Source organism: Balaenoptera ricei, chromosome 2 (assembly GCF_028023285.1).
Source record: "Balaenoptera ricei isolate mBalRic1 chromosome 2, mBalRic1.hap2, whole genome shotgun sequence".
Lineage (NCBI taxonomy): Eukaryota > Metazoa > Chordata > Mammalia > Artiodactyla > Balaenopteridae > Balaenoptera > Balaenoptera ricei.
In genome coordinates, this window is record NC_082640.1 from 42,075,127 (window position 1) to 42,094,224 (window position 19,098).

The 19,098-nt window shown below is 41.9% G+C and overlaps 1 protein-coding gene across 15 annotated transcripts in view; it reads right to left on the reverse strand.

Annotated features, from left to right (window-relative positions):
* The window catches only part of AKAP13 (A-kinase anchoring protein 13), a 344,171-nt gene that overhangs the window by 24,010 nt on the left and 301,063 nt on the right, over window positions 1-19,098 (reverse strand). For 11 of the 15 annotated variants that reach the window (XM_059912539.1, XM_059912543.1, XM_059912542.1 and 8 more), the window contains 6 exons: window positions 10,949-11,016; window positions 8,711-8,777; window positions 5,151-5,286; window positions 3,635-3,747; window positions 2,899-3,051; window positions 2,027-2,277 (listed from right to left, as the gene is read on the reverse strand). In XM_059912539.1, the coding sequence (XP_059768522.1) occupies window positions 2,027-2,277; window positions 2,899-3,051; window positions 3,635-3,747; window positions 5,151-5,286; window positions 8,711-8,777; window positions 10,949-11,016 (788 nt within the window). The remainder of the gene's footprint in view (window positions 1-2,026; window positions 2,278-2,898; window positions 3,052-3,634; window positions 3,748-5,150; window positions 5,287-8,710; window positions 8,778-10,948; window positions 11,017-19,098) is intronic. The other 4 variants (XM_059912544.1, XM_059912537.1, XM_059912534.1 and 1 more) reach the window with 2 other exon arrangements.

Consider the following 19,098-nt stretch of genomic DNA (forward strand, 5'->3'; position numbering starts at 1 on the left):
AGCCCCAGACTGGAAATAACCCAAGTGTTCATCAGAGGATAAATGGATAACGTATGAATGAAAAAAGCCAATCACAAAGGACAACATATTGCTTTATTCCGTTTATATAAAATGTGCAGAATAGGCAAAGCCACAGAGAAAGCAGATTAGTGGTTGCCTAGGGCTGGGGAAGTTGGTGGGGGTGATGATGATAAAAATGTTCTACAACTGACCGTGGTGATGGCTGCACAACTCCACGGATATACTGAAAACCACTGAACTGTGTGCTTCAAACGGGTGGATCACATGGCATATGAATTATATTTCAGTAAAGCTGTTACATATATTTAAAAAACAATAAACACAGAAATATCTATGTACTGTGCACATAAGAAATGCAAGATGTGTTTTAACTCCCATTTGTCATAACCCAGTAATAAAACAGAGAGACTCACTAGAAGTCTTTCATGAGGTAGCAGTCTCAAAAAAGTCATCCTGATAAGTTAGAAAGACATCAGAAACGGCCGTCATTACCTAGGGAATCTGTTTATCCTACTTACCTCAGGCCAGCAGGCCTAACAATTCTGCATGGCCCTTACATCATTCCCAAGCGTGTGCAATCTCAACGGTTCATCTGAAGCTACGTTCACTGTGGGGTACCCGCTGAGTTTCTGTATGTGGTCCACAAGACACGTGCTAAGCATCAATTCCCACTGGACTAACAATCTCTGGAGGCAACACAACTTGATCCTTACCCCAAAACTTGAAAAAACGTTCAGGGTAGCCTTTCCTTTTCCCCTTTACCAACAGAGAAGCTGAGGCAGAGAGATTTTTAAGTGATCGGCTCCCATCACAAAGCAAGTGCTCTAAAAGGGTGATTCTAGCACTGGCGCTCAGAACCAACAAATGGACACCACGGGGCTAACATCTTACTAGAGGACATGCACAAATACAAGGAGCTACAAGGTCAGAGGAAGTACCAGTGCAGGTGTGAGGGTGGGGAGGAGGGGCAGAGGGAGAAACATGGAAAATGACAGGAGGGGGATGTTTGGGGAGGAAGGGTCCTCACTTGCAGAGCTGACCGTGCCTACTTTGAGGCCCTGACCACCAGTGTGAACGCATTCACTACACTGCATCTGCATTTACTTCACGACATGCCTATCCTTCACTCCTAGAACATGAATTCCATGAAGCAGAGGTCTACACTATATTTACCTTTGTGCTTCCAAATGGTATTGAGTAAATCCCCAGTAAATACTTGAAAAATGAATGAATGAAGGCACCAATGAATTAATAGGGCGAGGGGTACAGACTCAAGAATACAATGAAAGGACAATATTTCCAATTCTCAGGCAAATGTTCCAGCAAGTAAGCCTCTGCTTCCACAATGAGGCAGAGACTTGCCGGTGAGAAAGAGCTAGTCAGATGTGATGCAATGCCCCTCTGCCTATAAAGGTTATACTAGCATTATTCTTCTTTCAAAAAGAATGTTTTAAAAAAGAAACATTTAGAAACTGCTTATGACACATACATCTGAAAGTATCAAAACAATTTTTAGCTAAATTGCTTTTGACATAGGATTGAAACCATACCACACCTTGACGAAAATATTAGCAAGAAATATTTTATGAATTATTTTACAGATGGTTTCTTAGTCAAGTTTTTAGTCTCAGGTGGTTTTTAGATAAATGAGCCTTTTGATTTGAGTCACAGGTTGAAGTTGAGACTTCCAACAAATATTTTTTGATCTCTTAAACTACAGTATCTCTGATGTTGGTACAGACTCTGAGGAAGAAAAACTGGCTTTTACTGCATGTCTACCATGTATGCTGGGTACTTTATATATACATTATCTTTTAAATTTTAAAATAGCATTACAAGAGAAAATCTACTGTCCTCAATTACAGAAAAAGAAACTGAGGGTCGGAGCGATGCAATCACTTGCCTAAGCTCACAGAGATCGTGAGCAGGACAGCCAGGATGTGAACGCACGGCTACGGGGCCCCCAGTGCGTATGACAGGCGCCAGGGGCCCTCCCGCTGCTCACCTGGTGCACAAGCACATCCCCAATCCTCTTGATGAGAAAGTTCTTTTCACTTTTATCCACCAGAGAGTCCTTCTTCCGCTCCAGGATCCTCTGTAAGAACTGGCTGTGGATACTGATCAGCTCATCCAAACAGGGGAAGAGCTTCTCCACCATCTGCTGCTCGAAGAGCAGGTCGGCCGTCATGCCCCGGCTGTACACGTCGCTCATGATCTTGAGTGTGCGGAGGTGGTGGAACTCCGTCTGCATCAGCTCTGGGGGAGGGACAAGGCTCAGTGGTCAGGAATGGTCTCCTCGAGGATTCTCCTGCAAAGTGTGTCTGCTGCTACTAAGAGCCCAATTTTGTCTTAAGGCTATTTACGGCCCAATTTAAACTTTAAAACTGAGTCAACAGCTGTCTTTTCCCTAAAGTGTTTTCATCCTATTCCTCGATTTTTTCATGGGACCTCACACTATTTTCTGACAGGTGTACTGGATTCCATCACTCTTAAGTGGTGGCTTCCAAAGTGGTCTTCATTGGGATTCAAGACCTTTCATAATTTACTACGTTCCTATTTCCCAGAAATGACTTGTGTTTAGTCTAGTTTCTACTGTAGCTGAGGAATTAAACTGTACTGTCACAAGAGATCTCTTTTTAGGACTATCGCATAAATAAGCACTCATATTAAATAAAATGTCCAATAAAAGTAAAGAATATAATTTTACAGAGAGAGAAAAGGATAGAAATAAGATGTCTTTATACCTCAAAGTTTTCAAAAGAAAATCTGAGATGCTACATACTTGAAAATTGACTTGACATAGCCCAATAAATCCCCTAATAAACAATGCCAGACAATGCAAATCAAATATTAGCACAGCACATTGAAGAGTCTCACCATAAATCACTTCTTGCCGTTTGACCACATCTTTCTTTTGCTGTTTCAGAAACTTGCTGTCCACTATCTGACTCCAGGACTCTGCTTCCAGCTGTTTGGACTCAAGCTCAAAGTCTCCCATTAGCTGCCCTTCATTCATGTCTGTACCTACTCCTCAAAATACAAAAAAAATCAGTATCAGGATCCTGCGTCTGTGACCTCTAAAAAAAAAACCTCTGCTGGACGTTCCTCAGGGTATAATTTCATGAGACATAAACACTCTACACTAACACAGGGACGTTCATAGAATATATATTCTATTAGAAAAGATCATTTTCTGTTCCGGAGTGACATACTCTATATATTCAAGACTTCGGTTAAGGGTGATAAACGTCACATAAATCAAAGATGATTAAGACATGATCAGGGTCCTGGTGACTTTACTTGTTTAAGAGAGTAGGCTTACAACTGTGCCAAAAGAGCTAGAACTGAATGTGTACGAAAGTCTAGGGGAAGAAGAAGCGTTTGTACCAGAGTCTGACCACATTAAAATCAATGACATTCTTCAGTGGACAACCATCTAACAACAGGATAAGTGGGTTTACCACTCATTTTAAAGCATGTGATGCTTTACAGACAGTTTAGAGAAGTTTCACAGGAGTAAGGAAGAGGCAGGAGATGCGTTAGTGCTTGCATTCTAGGAGATGGCACAAAGTCTCTGCAGACGCACACAATACACGCCGTGGCTTCTGCTTACCCTCATCAGTAAGGGACTCTGTTGACTCATTGACCTTGCTGATTTTATTTAGTGAGTCTGTTGAATGAGACAGGAATTTCCAGGTGTTTGATATGTTCTCATCATTGCCAACTCTGGGGGCAAAAGGAAACACATACTGTCAGATACATTCTGAGAAGCCATAGTTTCCGGTCTTAAGTGAAGATCTGAAAAATTATAAAATGACAGCTGGCTGCAAGTACTACAATGATGGAAGACAAATTACTTATGCCAGGTACCCAGCAATATGCAACACAAACTATTAAGGAAGGTTGGAGGCATTTAACATCACTGCAAGCATGAACTTTTTGAGCCTTGGGTTTTTTTAAACGATAGGTAGCAAGGAGAATGCTCCTCCTTCAAACTGCATACACATTATATAAGAAATTTTTGTTTGAAACTCATGTCTAACCACTACACTTTTTCCCTGTGTTCCCTAAATAACTATAGACCAAGCACTTATATTAAACCATATTCTTTGAACTTTTCTTGACCCCAACTCACCAGCTAGCACATTAGGCACCCAGTAGATGTTTGTGGTACAACGCAAAAGTAAGCCAGAGTCATTTAAAACTAAATTTTATTTAAAGGCCAACTTTTAGAAGTCATAATATAAACTCATTTGGATAACATAAGAACTTTGAAAAGAAAGCCTTTGGTTAATTACAACAGAAAGACAAAACAATATAAAAATACCTGAAACTTTTTTTTTTTAAGGAGGAGGAAACAGTAGCCAGCACAGAGGTTAGGAAACACAGACAAAAGGAGATTTGCATCCTTCAGTTGGGAATTTTCCTCCAGCCTAGGTTAAGAGAGCTGCAAGAGATGTTTTGAGTCCTACATTTGAGATGACTTCTTTACTGGATGGGAAGGCAGGCATCTTACCCCAAACAGCCAGCAACATCATAATCGGCCCTGTGCTAACCACAGACAGCCGAGGCCTGAACAATCAGGGGCCACAGCAACTTCTGGAGGGACCACAAAAGGAACTCAGTGCAGATGAGGGACGGGGAACCTACTGTAGTACCCAGCCCATTATTCACTCCCATGACTTAAGAGTCAAGAGGCGAGTTTAAAAAAAAAAAAAAAAAAAAAAAAGCTACCCCCTCCCCCCAGGTTCATCTGACCAACAGAAAAGTGTGACATATGAAAATACAAGTGATTGAAACCAAACATTCAGAATTAAATCTTTTTTCCTATTCCCACTTCTTATTTTGATCTGAAAATCATCATTTTAGAAGGCAGGTTCTTTAAAAGCAGGGCTGATCATGTATAAAAGCAGAGGACAACTGGCCTAAAAATGGTGTTTAAAGGGGATCCTTGCTACAAAATGGCGATCATGACGGTGCATCAAAGTGTAATCCTCACCCCACTCATCTGTAGCACTAACCCATTACGTTATACATTTCTTTCTAAAACAATCTTTTTGTCAAATGGTATACATTATTATGCTCTGTCACCTAGATGTCAACCGTGCTAGCTTTACATCCCCACTCACCCAGCAATGTTCTGAATGGAGACACTTTTGGAGAGCGACACACTCTGCTGGGACCGTCTGTTAACAAACATGGGGGCGGCAGTGGTTTCATCAGCCAAGAGGACTGCGGACCGAGGGCGCTCCTTGGGCTGGGAGGCTGTAAAGAATGAAAGGACACCAAATGAAGTATCACCGACACATGCCCACCAGCACTGACTCACCGGATGAATGCCAAATAGAAGCAAACTGCTTTAAAAGAGATTTACCCTGGGAGTGTAAATAGGCACAAACACTCTATGCAAGACAACTTGGCATTAGCTGTTGAAATTGTAAATGCCTATATCTTTGATCCAGTAATTCCATTTAGGATATGTTTATTCTACAAGATTTACTTGTTTATATTTGAAATGACATATGTCCAAAGTTATTCAATGCAAAGTTTGGTAAAAGCAAAATGAGTATCAAAAGAAGATCAGTTAATAAATCATGGTACAGCCTACATGTGAATACTATGAAGCTTTAAAAAAAAAATGAGGACTCTCTCCATGAACTGACACAGATCTGCAGATAACATATTAAGGGGGAAAAAAATCAAGGTGCAGAATAAAGTGCGCAACAGACCACCTTTTATGTTTTAAAAACGTAATTAATAATCCAAATTGGTATTTGCTTTATTTTAATAAAGAAACTTAAGGAAGATAAATATAAAACTAAGAAAAGTGGTTTACCCGTGGGGTGTGATGGAAATGAGGCGACGAGGATAAAGAATCGTGTGAAAGTATCATATATTTAAAAATTTAAACTAATTCAAAGTAAGAGAAAAGGAGACCGAAAGAGTTTTAAGGATAAAAGGAGCCTCAGAGGTAACTGAGGCTGGTGTTCTTTGGGAGGACCTACCAAGAAACGTGTGAGGGGCTGGTTAGATATGCAAATTCCCAGCCCTCCTTGTTCTGTGCGGGTGGGACCTGGGAGTCTACATGTTTACCAGCTCCCCAAGCGATCCTTCTGTACAATGTCTGAGAACACAGGTTTTGACCAATTCCTTTAATTTACAGATGAGGAAAATGCAACATGTGTTTGATGTCACATAGCTAATTTGTCCTCATACTGCATATTTCTCTTGAACTTGACCAAAGAGGAAACTGGGGCTCTAATTTCATGCTAAAGTCGTCACACTGCCATCTGGGTAACAAATTATTTTTCCTTGGTAGCTAACTAAACTGCTGCATTATCTGTCCATCCCCAGGAGCATGAGGAGCTGAAGGAAGTAAGACTGGGGCAGCTGTTACGGCTTCACAGTATTACAGGATGTTTCTGACTTAATACAATTAATAAAACCATTAATTTCCAATTCAAATTCGATTTAGAAGGTGGTGATATAATAAACACCAGAAACATGCTACCCTACAACACGACCAGACCCTTCCTGCAGGAAGCACACAGGAAACTAGGAGATGTGGGTCCCACACCAACAGGGAAGAAGGGCAACTGGCACGGAAGAGAACATGCTCAAGTGTTCAAGAGCCTGGAGCACATCCTCAGTGTCTCAGAAGGGAAGCTGCTGAGCAGATAAAATCTGATGGAGGAAGAAACACCGGTTCTTGAAGAACAGTAGGATGTGGGTAAGTCAACAGAAAAAGAGGACATTCTGAAGAAGAGAACCGTATGAAGGAAGGCAGAAACACTCTATTAATGTGAAAGGGAGGTAACAAGCAGAAGAGGAAGTAAGTAGAGTGGTGTATATAAGGGATCAGTGAAACGGCTGGAGAAGCAGAACGAAGTCATGTCATGCAGAGCCCTGAAAATCTGAAAGAACAACCTGCATCTAAAAGGCAGCATAGCGGGGTGAAAACAACTTTCCCTTGTTGAAGCCAATCCACTCCACTCAGGGAAGTTGCTAACTACTCTCTGAGCCTCAGCATCCTTATTTGTGATGGTGATGGTAGCGGTGAAGCAAACACTGAAGGAGGCCTACCACCAAGTACTTCATTGGTGTGATCTCACTTAAACCCGATGACCACCTGCTAATACTATTACCATCTTTTCACAGAGGAGGAAAACGAGGTATAGGGGATTTAGTAAATGTCCGAGGTTACGCGGCTGTTAAGTGGGATGCTGGGACTCAAACCCATACAACTTGAATCCACAATCTGTACCCTTACCGCTACGTTACCTCAGGAATAAAACGGGTAAAACAGGAATAAGAATACATGTGGGGGTCAGACATAATAGGTATTTTTTGGAAAAATGCTATTTTATCTGATTTGAAAGAAAAAAATGGTTTCTGAAATAAGGGATAATGTCACAGAACAAAAGTTTAAGGAAGATTAGACTTGTAAAAGGTGTTGGAATGGGTTGGATCATTGGTTAAAGTGGGTGACAGTCTGGCACAACTTTTCTTCTAGGAATCTACATGCAAAGATGGGCAATAACTGGACTTCTCTCTAAAGGGACTCCACACCCTCCTGGTGGCACAGTCTCTACAGCCATTCCGGAGCCATCTGGAAGCACGCAGAGCAGTGGGGCACAGAGCAGTGGTCCTCAAGCTCGAGTGTGTGCATCACCATCACCTGCAGCATCTACTAAGACACAGATCACTGAGCTCCGCCTCTGGAATCTCTGATGTAGTAGGTCTGGGTAGGGCCCAAGAATTGGCACTTCTAATTGATCCAGGATCTACATTTTGAAAAACACGGCCTGAATGTAAGTTTCACATGGATTCCCACAGAGCAAATTTAGGTGATATTCATGACTGCATCTTTATGGCAGGAGTTGGAAACAACTCAGACAACCATCTTTGGGGGAACTGATAATTAAAATGTGGTATATATTTATGAAAGAACACCATACAGCGATCTGAAACAATAGCTTACATATAGTAACACGCATAGATCTCAAAACCATATTGAGTGGAAAAAACCCCGGCAGAATGGATAAGCAAGTCATATCATCTAATTTAAATTGAATGCACAAAATCACAAGAGACATTTCCAGAGGTACACATATGTCTAAAGATACGGCAGATTAGAGAGGTTTACATTAAATATACTGCAGTGCGTGCTGAAGAGGGGAAAGGAATGAGATAGGGAATGAAGAATGAAAAGGGGAAAATATTAAGTAAAACCAAAGTGAAGCTTTGCACAGACTGGAGAAGACAGGTTGATGTGAATGGGAGAGGTGTGATTTACCCAATTTGTGTGCCACTGAAGTCCTTGGGAAAAAAAGAACTATTTTCATAACTTCACAGTTTGTCAAGAAGTTTAATAAGCAAGATCTCATCTGACGCAACTGTAACGCTGCTAAAAGCAAGTTTCACTGTCGACTCACGCAAGAGAAATTTCAAGACACACAGGGCTAAGGTGCTGCCTTTTAAACTAAGACACACACTATTCTAGAACCTTCCAGAGAGTTTGATGGTAGAATGTTAAGCTTTTGGTCAATGAAACTGCAGCCTTCTCTAAGTATTCAAAATAGGTACTCAAATCTTGCTTAAGAATAACAAATAAATACTACAGAAGTATGGGTAAGTCCTGAACCAGAGAGGCGAAAAGGAATCATGAGAGGTGGGCTGAGCTACTTACACTTGTTTCTCATAATGACTGTGGGCAGCGAAGATGTGTCGTGCGCTTGAAGGCTCCCTTTGGGCTGCTGAAAGAAAAAGCAAGTCTGAGTGAGCACTGCATTTACAGTTTATCTTCTGTCAAGTTTCAAGAGGCCTAGAGCAGGAAGCCAGCTGCTCCTACCTCCCCGCTCTGTTCCTGCCGATGGTCCTCAGCATCCTAGCCCTAGCGACAGCCACCCACTCCGGCTCTCCTCTGGACCCGCCAAGCACTCTGATCCTGCAAATGCTGTCCCTTCTGCCTGGAATGCTCTTTTCACCTTCACAGGCACGGCATTCTTCTACTTCAAGATAATCCCTCCTTGGCAGAGCCATCTGTTAGCTTCTTTCTTCTCCTCACCCGAGGCAGCGACTGGCACCCCTTAGAATCCTGCACGCGCCCCCGCCTAGTTTTTTCCTTATTTATGGTCATCGCCTGCTTGTCCATCTTCCCCACCAGAATGCTGGTTCCTTAAGAGCGGCATCTGTGCCCTTTTTGTTTCTATTTCTCCAGTGGCTCGCATTTATAAGGTGTTAAATAATTCTTAGGCAAAGTGCTAATTTTAAGACTTTTGTTGTAGCATGGAACAGAGACACTGTGTGAGAAATTACAGACTGAAGCAATTAGTCTGAGATAAATCATTAGTGAAAAAGGGTCCATTTAAAATGGAACTCCCCCTTTCAGGTTACATTCTCTTCTATGGGATATGCTGTATCCCTATCATTCTCCTTCTCTGTAGCACATTCACAGTAACGGCAGTCTTACCAGAGATCACAAACTCAAATGCCTGTGGGGTCAGGCAGGTAACAAAGGACAGAGGCGAGTTGGAGGAGGGGGTAGTGGCAGTCTGGGGCTTGTACATCTTGTCTAGAGGGGGCAGCAGCCACTCAGCCCCAGTAGATTATCACCCACCACCCACCTCTCCAACATTGAAGGAACTACAGGCCAGATGCTGTTCTACGTGCTTAGGAGCTATTAATGGATCAAACACTCCTGACTTCAGGCTGCGTGGCAAGTTTGGTGCTTACAGTCTAGTGGGGGGAAGGTACAGATCATAAAAAGTAAATGTAATATAATAAATACAGTGTGCTAAATAGACCCTAAGAAGGTGATAAGTACTATGGAAAAAAAGAAAAAGAGCAAGGTGGGAATTGGGAATGCTGGGTAAGGGGAAATACCAGGGCTGTGAGATCTTCCATTTATTTCCTCAGGAGAAATCAGAAATCCAAATTGGTGTGAAATACGATTTTTCAATAAATACACTAACTCAAATAAAAAAAAAATTACTCCATGAGCCAAACAAGATTTATGCCCATGGACCGAATAAGACCTGGGGTACAGAAGTCTGTCATCTTTACACTAGTTCAGTGCTTCTCAAAGTGTGGTCCTCGGACTAGCAGCATTGGCATCACCTGGGAACTTATTAGAAAGGCAAGTTCCTGGCCCCTCCCCACCCGCCAAATCGGAAACTCTGGGAGTGGGGCCCAGTGTCATCTTATAACAAGCCCCCGAGGTGATTCTAATGCACACTCCAGTTTGAGGCCACTGCACTAGATAAATGCGTTTGGTTACTGGAAGCACACCGCATGCTGAGCATTTGTGTAGACGGAGCTGGAGAGCACTCTTCTGACAAGGAACAAAGACATTTATGAGTGACTACGACACTGAAAACCACACAGGCCACCTAAACGCCCATCTGCCCCCAGCCCCGTACTCTTTCTTTAAGGGCTCTGATATGCAGTGCCTGTTATCACACAGCTGCATACTCAGAGCATGTACCATCATACACTTCCTGCTCCTGTCATGTGATCCACACGAGCCTGTGGAGGAAAGTGCTGCCAGACAGGCCCGTTTAACCCTGACACTCCCCAGCCCATCAGCGTGTCAGAGCCCCTGATTTCCACCTGCTGCCCTCATGGTCCTGAAGAAGGAAGCCAGGCGTGTGAAAGGCAGAGTAGGTCTGCAGACACAGTTAAGCAGAAAACCACTTCAACGGCGACACAGATTAAAATCACAGAGAAATGTGCATTTAACATGGAGAAGTTCTGAAAGCATTTTCCCTTCCAAAAGCCACAAATTCCCGAGTGTGTTAAGAAGAGAAAAATCATTTTTGGTTATTTTAGTCTCAAAGTAGGTACCAAATGATGAAAATAAACAAAAACTACAACCCCAAATCTCCCAACTCTGAAGATTTTATTGGTTTAGCCAAAAATGTCTTACCTTCATTTTGACCTTTGCACAGGAGGCCAGACTTTCTCTACAGCCTTTGTGGACAAAAGCACTACAATCTGAAAAGAGAGCAAAACCCCAGGTGACATTAATACACAGCAAACAGATCCCCCAGACTGATTTTCCACTGCCACAGCAACCGACAGACTGCCAGGTGAAATCACTCACACGTCAGAATGGGACTAGCCGAAATTACAGATTGCAGCCCTCTTCTAGGAAGCAGGCATGCGATGCCATTTGGAGGAGGAGAAACAAGAGCAGATGTGATTTCCGATTAATAAAAACTAGAAATCTGAAACTTCTCGGGCAGGAAGCTGAGAGGCTACAAAACTAAAACTGAAAGCATCTGCCGTCAATATGTTAAGTCTAAGTCACAAATAATACATAAATGATATACATTTACATATACATATAGACATTTACATATACGTTTAATAACACCCACAAATAACACATAAATACAGCCCCTTAACAGGGGCTGTGAAATCTGTATGGCTGTGTCAAAGGTGGAATGTGAATCTGAAAATCTACCTGTTGATGTCCTTTGACTTGGAAACCTAACTACCCTGAACTTTTTGCAACACCCCGAGTGAGTCAAGAGCCGCAGGAGAAAGGTCATCAGAACCACCCTAAAGCACCTCTGGGAGCCCTGACTCAAGAGAAAGTGGGAGACTTCCTGAATGATGAACAGAGATTTCCCACAAGATGAAGCACGGCCCATAATCCTCCAAGGACACGATTTTATTTCAACTCTTATTTCTCACTCCTTGGCCCACAAGGGCCACTGATGTAAAAACCCCTCCCTCTGTGCCTCACAAGGGTCATCATCAGCGTGTACTGCTGCCATAAAGTCATAAAACAGAACTGCACCAGGAGGCCAGAGGTGAAGTAAAACAAGTAAGAGAGCTGTCTGTGGGGACACCCCACGACGAGCATCTCTCCAGGGAAGGACTGCCTGAGAAAATCAACAGATACCACCCAGCAGGCAACGCTTCACACGCTGAGTCAGGAAGCACCACGGGTCCTGCCTATGCTAACCCACGAATCATGGGCCAGGATGCTCTCCTGGTTCCCACGTACGGATTACGAGGATACTAGAATGGAGACTGCCAGAACCCCAGACCCCAGAGGCTTTTCCCCATTCCTTCCTCAATGCCTACTCGGTTCACAGGTCTCTTCCCTAACACCACCAGTCACAATGCGTTGGATAATCTTATGGTTTTCTCCTCCACTGAGTGCTCCTCTAGGGCAGGGTCCCTTCATCTACTGCCGAATCCTTAACTAGGTCTCCCTAGCATAATGTCTGGCTCATGCCACCTACTCAAACGTCTGTTTGAGATCTTATGTCTATTTTATCCAAACGCCAAGTGCCCTGACACAACCTAGATTACAGTATGTCAAATATCTTATCAACACTAAAAGGAGTACTAGAAGAACAACCATCACACTAAATGTGATTTAGGTCCTGGCTCTCCTGATTAGTTAATGTTACCCTATGCAAGTTCCTTCTCTATAGGTCTCAGTTTCCTCAGACCTATAAAATGAAAGGAAGTACCACATTCTCCTCCAAGTTCCTTTTCTCTGTGATCCTATAAGACTCCTTATGCTTACTGGACTGAATGTCAATACTATGACATAGTATGAGTGTGTTTCATGTTTGGTAATTGCAATCATTGTTGCTTTTGTTGTGGTCATGCATGTACAATGCTTGGTGTCAGTCGATTTATCTCTTGTAAAAATAAAATACAGTGTGTGTGTGTGTGAAAAAAAAAAAAAAAAGACTCCTTATGCTACATCTCTTGAAGAAAGAGATAATTTTCCAAGTAAATCCACTAGATTGTTCTATAAGGTTCATGTTGCAGAAGAGTTTTCAACTTAGTCATCTGAATTATCACTAGGACAGACCCATCCTTCAGGGCATGGTTAGGGAAAGTTCCAACTGGAGGAATCTTGGCTGAAGCTATTTCCATAAAAGAGGCGATAGGGAGCAACTCTACTTTTGTTGACAGGATGGCCCAGAGCGGGAACTTGTCTGGAAGTGGGGTGGGGTGAAGTATTCTGGGCCTTTTACTCTCAGGCCTACCAAGCCTTCTATCTAGCTAAGCTCTTCTAGCTCCACCCCAAGTGAAATTCACTGCCTGGTCATTTTTCTGATGTTAAACAATCAGAAGAGACATCCATTTGCCAAGGGCAGCATGAGGAGACACTCTCCTGGGAAAGGCTCACTCAGGGAATCAACGAGAGGAAAAAACCTGGAAGGTTTTATCTCAGTCACAGCTCTATTCTTATTTCCATTGTTTTCTTCTCCAGGAGGAGACTGCAAGGGAGCTACATGGATGCTATGCTCCCTGCAATTTCTACTGTTTGTGATCATGACCATTTCCACGTAAGTCGTGAAACTGTTCCAGAAGTCAGCAGTTATAAAAGGGTTATGTATTATTGAATATTAATGCCAGGGTTTCTCAGCAACATCCCTTTCTGGGCACAAGGAAGGCTCTGCAGAACGAGACCCCTGGGGAGTGACTCATTCTAATCAGCAAAAGGAAACATTTTGAGGATATTTTTCTCAGGAACCGGAAACCACTGGCCCTCATTAAATTGTCTAGTTCTCTGCTACTTGAAAATAAGGATACATTTTGATAAAGAAATCATCTTACTACTCAGAGAAAAAAGCAGAATCACAAATAGAAATCCACATAACTCTGAGATGCCAATGCTGTTATGCCCTTCTATACATCAGGCAATGTAATTCATATTCCAGGATCTAGACTTGGTGAACTTTGGCTAAAGACTTTAAGCCCCACTAGCCAATGGTCTTCCAGAAAGGGTCAAAGAGGCAACAGGTGGGCTGGACCGTTCGTCTTTATTGATTTGTATTCAAAACTTTTTGCCTCTCACTTCTCAGAAACTTTTTTAATGGCTACCCATCATCTTTAGGATAAAGCCCAAACTTCTTACTTAGCTTGACATAGCCCATCATGTGCTGTGTACATTTCTCGCCCCTTGCCATGTTCTGTCACACCTCTGAGCTCTGAACAAACTGCTTCCTGTACTTGTGTCCCTTTCCCTCTCTTCCTTCCCTGACTAGGTTGGCAGGAGTCAGCTCTCTGAAGTCTTCTCTGACTCTCGCAGGGAAGATAAGACTCCCCACCTCTATGCTTCTGGTATTCCATGCTTGCCTCTGTCATGGTACTGTACTGTGATGGCCACACTCTTCCACTGGAGAGAAAACTCCTGGAGGGAGTCTAACTCTGTCTTTCTAAATTTTATATCCCTACCCCCAGCCTCCGGCCCACAGTAAGCACTAGATGTCTGAAGGAGGGAGACGGGTGGGCAGGTGAGCTCCAAGCTGCTAGACCCACAGCACGAAGTATAACAAAGTAGTTGAGGCAAACATGTATATTCATCTTCTAGTGAGACAGAACATGTTTCCCCTCCATCGGCCCCACTATCCTTACTCAGGGTACATGTCTCCCCTCCCCTGCTACACAGATGCCTGGGACCACGGAGTGGTCTTGTCGATCCATCATCTCTTTCTCATGCACAGGCTTTCCAGCTCCCCTCCCCATCTTTTCCCTCTGTCTTTCACATACATCTTCTTTAATCCCATTCTTCCTTACCCTCTCTTGAGTCTTGCCTAGGTACCCTAGGAGAACCTCTTCTTCACTCCATTTTACTTAAACAAAATATACTTTAAAACATGGGTGATAAGAATATGAGGAAGACTAATGAATTCATATCATGGACAAAGAAAAGCACACATTTCGAAATGGAATTAAAGGTAGTGCCACATCCAACAACACCATCTTAAAAATGTTTAAAACTCCTCATAAAACAGTAAGACAAAGAACCAAACAGAAAAACAATACAAAGACTATGAACAGGCAATTCACAAAAAACACAAAATGGTGCTCAAGCTCTCTAGAAATTAGAGAAATGCCAGCTCAAACAACATAGAAATATCATTTCACGTCCAACCAGATTGGCCAAAATAAAAGTCTGCCAGTTCTAGGTACTGGTGAGGATATGGTGATGCAGGAGCTGGCATCATCTGCCGATGGACGGTACATACATTTTGGAAAGTAACTTGGCAACATCTAGTAAAGGTAAAAACGTGCTCACTTTATGAATTAGCAATTCCCTTCTTGGTATATAGCCTGGTGATACACACAAGTACAATTAAGGATGTTCCCTGCGGCACTGTTTGTAACAGACAGAAATTGGAAATAACCCAAATGACTTAGCAGTGGAACAGATTTGATATAATCAAAAATGAAATATCATATAAGAGTTAGAAGTCAATAATCTAGATCCACGTGTTTCAATATCCTGTCTGGATCCCCCAAATATGATGCTGAGGAGAATAAAGCAAGTTACAGAATGAGATATACTGTATGGTACCACTTATATAAACTAAAAACAACAACAAAAATTTTTTAATATTGTTTATATATAAGATAGTTATAAAACATTGGCTACATACACACTGAATTCATGATAGTGTTTGTCTTGGGGAGGAAGGAAGAGGAATGGGATTAGGCAGGGCAACAGGGGAATTCAACCTTAACTATAATGGTTTATTTCTTCAAAACTGAAAAATAATCTGAAGTAATATGACAAAACATTACTTTTTTTTTCATCTTGAGTAATGGGCACATAGGTGTTGGTTATGTTATCCATGTACTATTTTATATTAGTGTGTTCTTTTTTAAAACCCAAATTCTAATTCCTTCAAAGTTCCCTGCATTTGCTTATCTTTTAAAACAAATATAAAACAATTTTCAACTAGATTTTATTATCTTATATTCCAGTTAAAAAACAGCATTTTCTCCTTTGCTGTAATGAAAATCGATATTTTAGGCATGAATGGGCAACACAGGGTGGTGGATTTGCTTGAGAACTTGCCACTAATTCTGATCTACAAAAATGACCAACTAGTACACCGTGACTTGCTCTCAAGTTGCATTCTTCCTGTTCCTTTCCTCCCCATCAGTTCCATCACCCTACACAGAATTAAACAATGGGAAAGGTACAATCACTTTTAAACAGATTTTAGCAATATTCAAGTTCTCAGGCCAGTGTTTGAGATTTAAAAGACAACTGCAATTGATGAATCATAAAAGCAGAAGTAATAGTTAAAATGCACTTCTGGTAAACAACTTTTCACGCAGATTCACTTTAGTTAACTGAGACATGTCCCCAAACCCACAACCCAGCTGAAAATTTTAATATGCTTTATTAACATGGTCACAAGTCTTAGAGATAAACAGTTTGCATGGATGTCTGCTTAACTTACTCAAGTACCTACTTGCAAACCACTCTACTTGTTACCAGGCTGTCCTGGACTCAGTTCATGGCAATGGTTTTAGAGGTATACGTGGGTGATTTAGAAACTCCGGCCCCACTGACATCAGCCAAAGTCGGTGTGGTTAAAAACCTCTGTTTTGGAAAACAGACAATTACTGAGAACTTAAGAATCAAAGACAAATCTAATACACTTTCAAGCTCTCTGCCACAAACTATACCATGTTGTTAGGGAGACCAAAGAATTATTTGGCCTTTTATTTATTTTTCAAAAAGATTTCCTGATAGCAGTAAGCAATATACTTTCATTCTTTAAAGTTCTTCATAAAGGTCTTGGCACAGTGGTTTATGGCAACAGAGCTGACCCTTAATTAGACTCCTCTGAACTTAAAAGCAAACAGCCCAGCCTTCAACTTCTTGCTACAAGGAGGCATCAAACAAAAGGATATGAAGGAAAACCCACATGACTGGGAGCTATCATCTATCTGTTGCTGCGTTTTTTTTAACCTCTGCCACCAGATCTTTGGTGAACTGTAATATACTATACACTCTCTTTCAGCAGAAAAATCAAACAACCCGTTAGAGAGACTGGCTTAAGAAAATCAGCATTAGGAAGGGTAAGAGGAGTGGCCATGCCAAATTGAAATTACAGCATGGCATATTCCAGGCCTCCCTGTTAAGGGAAGGATTCACCTTGAGTTGTGTTGGGGACCTGAAGGAAGGGCTCTTCTGCCACTTCAGTCCAGCGGGTGATGTGCTGAAGAGTTCCTCCTAGAGACAGGTCTGAGCAGCAAAACCCATCTGGGGAAAATTCTCTGACCCTTCTTAAGGATAAAGGTTGGCAAATTTTTTAACTTTAAGGAGAGAAAGGTGCAACTTCTTCCTACTGTGTCAACCCTAACCAAGAAAACTCAAACAAAACAACAAAAACAAAAAAAAAACATTTAAATACCAACAATTTAGAAATACACGCTCCAAAATTATTTCCACAACTTCTTGTTTAAATTCTTTGGGGAGTGTGAGACACTGCCTGGTCTGGACTGATATAGAGTGTAGATACAAAAGCCTTGTAAGATATTCTTGGTAGTTGGTGTAATAACCACAATGCTGATGTACAGGACAAGAGGAAAGCCACAAATGAGCCAAATCATCTTAGCTGAAGTGCTCACCTAGCAGCAGTTTTCAGAAGAACACTGGTAAACAAACAAACAAAACCCAAAATGAAAGTGCTCTGTTTGGATAAGAATTGACTTTATTGCTTCGGCTCTTTCACCTTCCTTTTCCATAAACGAACTTCTTTTCCTTAATCAGTTATATGTATTTTACTATCTAAGCAATGAATTCTAAATACGAGAAAACTGCCTATCTAGAGAGCTGTCTTCCTGGATAAAATCTAAAGCTGAATCCAACCAACACACACATTCTAAACTCTTATGTTTCCTACTTAGATTGCAGCTGGTCTACTTGTTTATTTTTTTAATCAAGAGAACCAACCTACCACAAAAGTACTCAGAAGCTGCTAACACAACAGAAAATAAATCCACAATAATCTCAATGTCATTTTACATCTGTTTAAAGCAAACAAAACAGAACCACTGGCAAGATCCAAAAAACCCCGAACAGAACGGATTCCATACTCTGAAAGACTCCACACCAAGCATTCCAAAGACCAAATTATCCGTGGCAGCTGGAAAGAACAGCTGATTATTCAAGGAAAGCTTTACATAACTACAAGAAGTAAGAACTGGAAAGACGCTCTTCTCCTTTCTCCACTCAAGTCACTGAAATCCTAAAATAAGAGTAGAGTTTTGGCTGAGTTAAAAAAAAAAAAAAACAAACAACACACACAACCCTGTCAAGTTTCTCATAAAGTGAACTACTTTGAAGTAGTCCCGACACGGGGCTTCAGTCCCTGCGCTCACCATTTGTTTGTTTTCCAGGAGCAGACTGCAGAGGAACCACAGGGAGGCTTCGCTCCTGCTCCTTGCTAATTCTAGCATCTGTGATCTCGACCAGTTCCACCTAAGGGACTCAGCTTTCACCACGACTATGACTTCAGACCGGTCCAGGTGTGTTCTACTGGGGTCAAGAGATGCTGATTTGTTTTAAAAATTCTATCCTGCTGAATCTCTTAATATTTGAATGCAAAAAGATATATTAAAGTGAATAAAAACATTTGAAAGACGGGCAAAGATCAACATCAACCATCGTCACACATAACCATGACGAACCACCATGCGGCTGATCTCTCTAAACCACGCGTCAAAACTGACTGAGCAGCCACTTGGGGTCTGAGGCTCCAGGGTCAGCAAACAGGGTTAATGTTAAACCAAAAAAGGGAAGCTAAGAGCACAAGGGTTTCCTGGGAGTTAAATGAACTGGAGGGATGCTATGTTTCCAGAGACCCCTGGGAAGATCCTGGACATGAGAGGGGATGGAGGGAGGGGGGAAAAGAGATTCTGAGTCCCCAAATTACTCATATTTTCCACTTCCTGCCAAGGTTACAGATGGTGCTTCATACACACAAACATGCACTGCAGGCACTGTTCTTCAGGAAGCTGCAGAGAACCAGCCCATTACTTTTGTTCCTTTGGGAAGATGACTACACGTTGTTCCTTTGCTTTCAAGCCTTGATTTTTTTCCCTCTTTTTGTAAGTGGCAGGCAGCAGCACCCTGTCAACATACAGACCTTAATGCCACCACCAAATGTCGAGCTTATTTCAACGTTACCTCTGGAGCGGACTGCAAAGGTATAGTTGAGATAGGTAGCCCCTAAGATTCTGAGGTGGGGTGGTATTTAAACTAAAAATGTATTTTTGCACCTTAGGTGCATAGTA